Genomic DNA, 7,590 nt, shown 5'->3' on the forward strand with positions numbered 1-7,590 from the left:
TCTCATCTTTGCCATGTACTCATTTAAACTGTAACTGTAGACCTATATCCATTCACATAACAAGTTATTCTGGAGAATCATCTTTATAACAAAACCCCATATGCTAAAAGTGTTATGCAGGTAGCAACACCAAGCTGTATATATCATTAAACATAAAGATTTCAGATGTCAAACATACCATCTATTACCTCTCTTTTCCTTGAAGGACTTAATTTACTTTCCCGTGTCTATGTCTTGTAATCTATGAAATGGATCTCTATTAATAGTGCCTAGAGGATTTAATTTAATTCAATTAACTAATTTTTTTTGATTGTGGGGCCTGATCACTGTCCCTCAGCTCTTTTGCTCAAGGCTATTGCTCTATCACTTTGAACCACAGCTCCACTTCTGGTTTTCTGTTGGTTAAATGGAGATAAGAGTCTCACAGACTTTCCTGCCCCTGGTTGGTTTGGACCACGGTCCTCAGATCTCAGCCTCCTGAATAGCTACGATTACAGACATGAGCCACCAGTGCCTGGCATTTACAGGATTTTTACAATGCTCCCTGAAATGCACTCATCAGTCCAGGGGTATTGAGTGTTCTGAGTACTGTTCCGATTGCCACATATCAATATATTCTGTTCTGAGAACTGTTATAATTTCCACATATCAATATATGCTATTGTTCTGAGTACTGTTATAATTGCCACATATAAATGTATTTTATTGTGTTGTAATTGCTCATGTGAATGTTCTGTCTTAATTTTTAGAATGTGGACTCTCAGGTTTGTTGAGGTCATGTCTCTTAGGGAATTAACAATGATTGTCCAGCACATAGTGGACTCGGGCTGATTTGAAATCATTTAGGCCACTTTCCCAGACACTTTGGCAGGTATTCTTACCTATACTTCTAAGCTATACCTGAGCTTTGGTAACTACCCTGGCGTTAGTACTATTTTAAGTTTATTCAGGTTTTGCTTGGGGAAACAGTATTAGAAATAATGTATCTAAATGATTAATTCTAAACTCAGAAAAGAATATATTCATATTTTAACACTGTTAATTAGGGGATATATATCAGTTGGTGTCCCTAAACTGGTTAAAAATACAATTAAATAAGTAGATACAAAGAGACCTCTTCCAGAATTTCTGATAATCAATAATAGATAGAACAAGGTTTTTGTAAATATGAGACATATGAGGAAGAGTAAATTCTGTCTGCCACGGGGAAGCTGGCAGGTGATGTGCCTATGTCTGGTGGCAGTACATGGTGTAAGTGGAGCACAGTGTAGAGAAGCCTACCTGGGGTCAAGGAAAGGTTCCTAGTAAATGATTTTGCCTGAGATGAGTGCTAACGGATGAGTGAAGGTCACTCAAGTAAAGAAGGCAGGCAGGGAAGAAACAAAAGGAAAAAAGCTGTGTTCTAGAATCTGTTTTTACTAAAATCTCACAGTCAAGAGTTAGCGAATAATCTTTAACACAGCTTAGAGATTGTTATAGGTCATGGTCTTTCACGTTCTAGAAATATTAAGACATATGCTAAAGGCATGATCAAAAACAACAAGAAAGATGGGAACAGCTATCAGTTCAATGCAACAGAGATCAGAACAGATCCATGTATCATTAGTAGAAATTTAGGTAAAGGTGGAATTTCAAATCCAAGAGGAAGAGCTTAACCTATGTAATAAAAATGCTAAGAAAATTGTTTGATTCAGGAAAACAGATACAGATGAATTAAGTAGTTACATGTAAAAGAATCTTAAAAGTGTTTGAAGACTATATATTTTTTTATAAAGCCAGGAGTGGAAAAGGCTTCCTTTAATAAGACATAAATACCAGAAGCCATGAAAGAAGATGACTGACAGATAAAACCTCATAAAATTAAAAATTATCTCCACACAATAAAAAGCATGATAAAGTTGAAAGATGAGTAATAGGCTGAGAAAACTTTGCAGTGTATTTAATGGATGGCTGATTATTGTGTAGGGTGTATGCACAGCTGCTACAAATCTTTTAAAAAATAGAAATATAAGAAGAGGCTATAAATGGACAGTTTATAGGAGAAACCTGAAGGGTACCAAACACATGAAAAGATGCCATTGGCATTAAATTATGTATCTATGAATAAAATATAAATATTAGAAAAAGTTTGAGAATATTAAGAAATAGCTATTTGTGTACATTAGTGGTAGGGTAATTGTTCACCCTTTTTTTTTTTTTTTTTTTTTTTTTTTTTTTTTTTTTTTTTTTTTTGGCCAGTCCTGGGCCTTGGACTCAGGGCCTGAGCACTGTCCCTGGCTTCTTCCCGCTCAAGGCTAGCACTCTGCCACTTGAGCCACAGCGCCGCTTCTGGCCGTTTTCTGTATATGTGGTGCTGGGGAATCGAACCTAGGGCCTCGTGTATCCGAGGCAGGCACTCTTGCCACTAGGCTATATCCCCAGCCCTGTTCACCCTTTTGGGAAGACAATTTGGTGATAATAATGCACTGTAGTGAAAATTGGTGCCAACTATGTGATTTCTGTTCAGAAATCAAAGTACTTCTGGATACACTGGCTCCATCCATAGCTTCAGAAGAGGTAGATATGACTAAAGACAGTCAATATTGCTTGCTTCTCAAGACATGAGGATTGGTGCAGGAATGGACATAAGACCTAAGCTCCTCAAATGAGAAAGAACCTTAGGACTTTTGTTCAGAAGTCAGAGTCAGAGCACTCTATTTTTGTTGGATGTAGGAGAACCATGGTACTATGGAAGCTGTTGGGAGCTGAGATCAGCAGTGAATTAATGTTAGAGAAGGCAGAAGAAATAATGGGAAGAAATGGAATCCACTGAGTTAAGTCTTTCCACAAGCAAGTTCCTTCTCTGACTTAGCATCAAATTGGTCTAATATCCTCCTTTTCTTACATTGTTCTGGATTGAGTTTTCTATTACTTGCAGCCCAAAAGATCTATCTAATAAATGGATGTTTCGACCCTTCTCACCTTTTTTCATCTTTTTAATGATGTTTCTCACAAAAGAGCATAGTGTACTTGGATTGTTTATGCCTCGTGCTGTATGGTGATATTGTTGCAGTGTGATAGTGTGTGGTGATGCTCGGTTATAGCAGTGAGTTGGCAGTGCTGTAGGACTCTGGCTGAAGACCATTAAAATTGATGGTACCATATTCGGTAAATTACATGAGATACTCAGATCTGTACAGGTTAGACTATGTCCCGATGTATACATCTAAGTGACTAACCTGTCGCTCTGGGATGATTTGATAGTCATTTAGATGTATATATCCAGACATAGTCTTACCTGTACAGATCTGGGTCAATATAAATCAGTGGAGAGTACTCTACTTGTTTGGGGTAGCTCGGTGATTTTGGGCTCTCCAGGTTTCACTTAACATGGGGATACTACCACCTGCCTTGAAGACTCATACCTATGTTCTGGGAATTTCACAAGACAATGGAATGAGTCTAATTTGCAAAATGAGACATCATCCTAGAGTAAAGGAGAAGTTGCTATGCTGAGTATTTTGCTTGATTTGTTTGATGTATGTGACACATAATAGCTCATATCATGATTCATTCTACAACATATAGAATGTATGTTGATGTTACTCTGTTATCAGTTAAGTTGTGCTGGGCTCTTTGAACCTGGTAAACCTTTGAAAAGCTTCTGTTTTTACTCATTGCTACTGTCAGATTCAATCATGTAGTAACTAAGTCTGTTATAAAATGTCTTCTAATTTGGTAAGGAGTTTAAATGATGAAGAGGAGATGGGTAATGAGTATAACTGGCAGTTCCAGTAATGGAAGACTCCTTTCTTTCAAAGGCAGTCCTCTGTACATACTCGGTTTTCTTTAATTTTTTATTTGTTTGTTTTTTGCCAGTCCTGGCGCTTGGACTCAGGGCCTGAGCACTGTCCCTGGCTTCTTTTTGCTCAAGGCTAGCACTCTACCACTTGAGCCACAGCGCCTCCTCTGGCCTTTTCTATATATGTGATGCTGAGGAATCGAACCCAGGGCTTCATGTATATAAGCCAAGCACTCTTGCCACTAGGCCATATTCCTAGCCCAACATACTCGGTTTTCTTAATTGCTTAAATGAAACACTCATGCTCATTTGTGTTCTGATTCTATCATTGACATATAGTAGAGTAGACTCACTTTCTCTTCCTGGCTCAAAGGTATGATTTAACACAGCAGTAAACATCCTCATGAACTCAATTCCCCTTCCTTCTCCCCCTGTTCTTCAGATTGCAAAATCACAGTGATTTACTCAGATTTTCACTCGCCCTGAGTTCAGTACCCCTATCACCTCTGTCCTTACACATCTCCTATACTAACTACTTGAAGTTGGAGAATGTTAATATCCTTAGTCCTGTGCTTTAAATAATACCAATGTAAATAAGTTAGCCTTTCCAAGTTTCTCTGGGGTCTTCAAACTTTGGCCAGTGTGTTTATTGCATAGAATAGAATGGATATTTACCAAATAGATAGCTACTGAATAGATTTTGGTTGTTTCTGAGGAAGTCATAAATGATAAATATGTGTACATTTTTATTATTAAAGTCAATTTATTATTATGATTCTAAGGATACTAATGGAAGGAAATAAAATCAGCCTTTAAATATTTAAGAGCTCTTGGTGAACCACAGGGAGTTTGTGTCTATATGCTGTGTTCATCATATACCTGACACATAGTAGGACTTCAGTTGATATTTCAATAAATTGAATATCAGGCAGTGGGAAGTTTCTAACTAAATATAAGTGGGTTCGTGAGAATAAGAGAAGTCTTACACCTCCTGAACATAGAAGTCATTTGATTGGATAATTGGAAATCAGACACACCTTGTTAGCATCTGTCAGGAAGGAGATTTTTTTTTTTTTTTTTTTTTTTTGCCAGTCCTGGGCCTTGGACTCAGGGTCTGAGCACCTTCCCTGGCTTCTTCCCGCTCAAGGCTAGCACTCTGCCACCTGAGCCACAGCGCCCCTTCTGGCCGTTTTCCATATATGTGGTGCTGGGGAATCGAACTGAGAGCTTCATGTGTAGGAGGCAAGCACTCTTGCCACTAGGCCATATTCCCAGCCCAGGAAGGAGATGTTTTGATGAGGTAAGCTTCCTTTCACGACAGCCATGAATCGGCTGTGGCAGTAGATAAAAGTGATTTGAACAGAGCATTTCTTCCTTTGGTGTGTCTGCAATGAAGAGAAGTAAGGAAAATACTTTGTTAGAATTGAGATCATCTATGATAAACAAAAGTAACGACAGTGCTACTGAACAGAGATGTGTACTGGGTGATTTTATTTCTGAAGAACCACACTCCATTTGTGGTCATTGTTAAGCCCTCTCCTCTCTCCTTTTGAGGTCTCTCATTCTGCCTGGCTAGGGTTTCTAATAGTCTTCCTTGTATTACTCTACTAAAATTGCTCTATTTAATCAAAGTTTCACTTCCCCAGTGTGCTGCTCATCAGAGAATTCAGTGGGCTGTTAATAATGGCAGGAAATAAAACACACAGAACAATGTGGGCATGAGGGAGTTCCCTAGATCAGTGGCTCCAAGTTGGATTTCTGTAGATAGAAAAAAATATGGTTTTCATCTTGATATTCCATCAAGTAATGATTTTTTTTAAACATTTTCATCTTTATTAGTCATCTTGAATGTCTATAGACTTAAGCCTTGGGTCCCAACAGCTTTCTCTGTTGAGAATTTTTTAATAGTGGTTCCTAGGAGATGGAAGTTGTAGCAGCTTCTAACCAAGCACCTATAGCACCTGTAATTACTGTTTCTCACTGTCACCTCTGCAAAGACTTTTAAAAGCAGCTTTAGGCAAGTTCTGTGAACTTCAGGTCAGGCCTTCAAAGTCCTTCCAAAGCTGACAACAGAGATCCCAAACTTTACACAGCAGTTTACAGCAAGAACTGGTCACCAGGACTCAGAAGGGGGCTGTGGGTTCTGGGGGCTGAGAGCTCCACCATTCCTACCACACTGGCAGGACCTCAGTGCAGAATGAACCTGCAGGTCTAGTCTCTCTTGCTCACCACAGCTGTTATTTCATATATTTTCCCTGGATTTTTTCTGTTTCTTTTGTTCTTCATATTCAAGTATTTTCTGTTGGAAATAACCTGCAGGAGGATGCCTGCTCTTCTCAGCTTCCTGAATAAAAAGAGAGAAGAGCTGAGTTTTCACAAATTTCTTCACACATAGTCGGTTTGTCTTGGAAGTCAGAGCCTTATTCTGTAAGGCCTGTTCTTGGAAGTGGCCTTGCCCATTGGCCTCCCGCTTGATGTAGGAAGCATAGTGACCAACAGTTTTGACAAAGAACTGCACAACAGGGCCCGAAACATGTTCATTGATTTGTCCTGAAGTCTTTAGCTCATTGATCCCCTGACCAAGGGAGGCTAAGATGTCATCCTGAAGCTTCGGTGGTAGGATGTCTTTTTTATCACCAACTGACAATAAGAAAACTCCTTCACAAAGATCCATCAGCAGCACCTCTTCCATGGGGCTGTCCATCACCTCCTGCCAAAAGCGTATTTGGACTCCAACCATGAAAGGGGTGGGGCAGCAGACAGTGGCCAGAAGACTCTCTGGGACAATGAGAATGTAGGTGTGTGCCCAGCTGAAGGGGTAGAGCAGTGTAGCAGCAGCATGAGTGCACTGAGACAGAGTGCTCAGCCCCATGTGACCTCACATGGCTCTCTTGGGGCCAGTTGAGATTATTGAAAGCTACCAGGTTGTTGCCTTAGTTAACTTAAATTCCTAGGTTCCAGAAATCTCTGTGCAAGGATTCCTTTATGGAAAGTCCCACAGAGATGGCTGCTGTAGGCTTTGCAACAATGCATTCTTCAGGTCATTACTGCTCAAGTCACCACTTAGTCACACACACACACACACACACACACACACACACACACAGAGAGAGAAAGAGAGAGAGAGAATAGATAGATAGATAGATAGATGACAGAAAGATAGGTAGACAGAGAGAATCAGAGAGAGAGATAGGGAAGAGTCAGAGAGAGAGAGAAAGAGAGAATCAATCTCTGGCTTCTCTCTTCTCTGCTAGCTTTCATAGCTCTTCATTTTTCCAGCCAAATTGCCCCTCACCGAGGCCAATAAAAACACAGATATGGAAACCTAGGTTCTAATTCTTAGTACCAAGCTAGCACTTCCTGTATCAGAAAGACTGAGTCTCTGAGGGTCTAGTTAAATCCCCGGCTGACTGGAAGTCCCCTCCCAGCGCGAACCACAGGATCTGAAAATTCTATATAGGAAGGAAGTTGGGGGTGAGGATATTTTCCTGGAGGTACATCCCCTAATCTGCTTTCAAAATGCTGATGTGAGGGAAAAGGCCAGAACCTGAGGCCTGGGCTACCACAGAAACCCCCTGCTTCCACACAGGGCTAGAGGTAGACAAGCTATTTCCAAAGCAGATGATACCTCTTCCACAGGGGCGAGCTTAGGGATAGTTTCTTTGTGGTGATCACTGATTTTCTAATAATTTTCAATACACAAACCCTAATCCCTATCCAAACTTCTTTTCCTTTGGAGCCCACAATATTCACCTTTCCTCTACTTTCTGGTATTTCCCCAACTTCCTTTTCTTTTCTCTTTTTCATTT

At 39.9% G+C, this 7,590-nt stretch overlaps 1 protein-coding gene across 1 annotated transcript; it reads right to left on the minus strand.

Annotated features, from left to right (window-relative positions):
* Window positions 1-6,023: 6,023 nt before the first annotated feature.
* Window positions 6,024-6,653, minus strand: LOC125349129 (DENN domain-containing protein 2D-like). The gene has a single exon (XM_048342962.1). It carries the CDS (start codon window positions 6,651-6,653, stop codon window positions 6,024-6,026), a length of 630 nt encoding a protein of 209 aa, XP_048198919.1.
* Window positions 6,654-7,590: the final 937 nt, after the last annotated feature.

Source organism: Perognathus longimembris, chromosome 1 (genome assembly GCF_023159225.1).
Source record: "Perognathus longimembris pacificus isolate PPM17 chromosome 1, ASM2315922v1, whole genome shotgun sequence".
Taxonomy (NCBI): domain Eukaryota; kingdom Metazoa; phylum Chordata; class Mammalia; order Rodentia; family Heteromyidae; genus Perognathus; species Perognathus longimembris.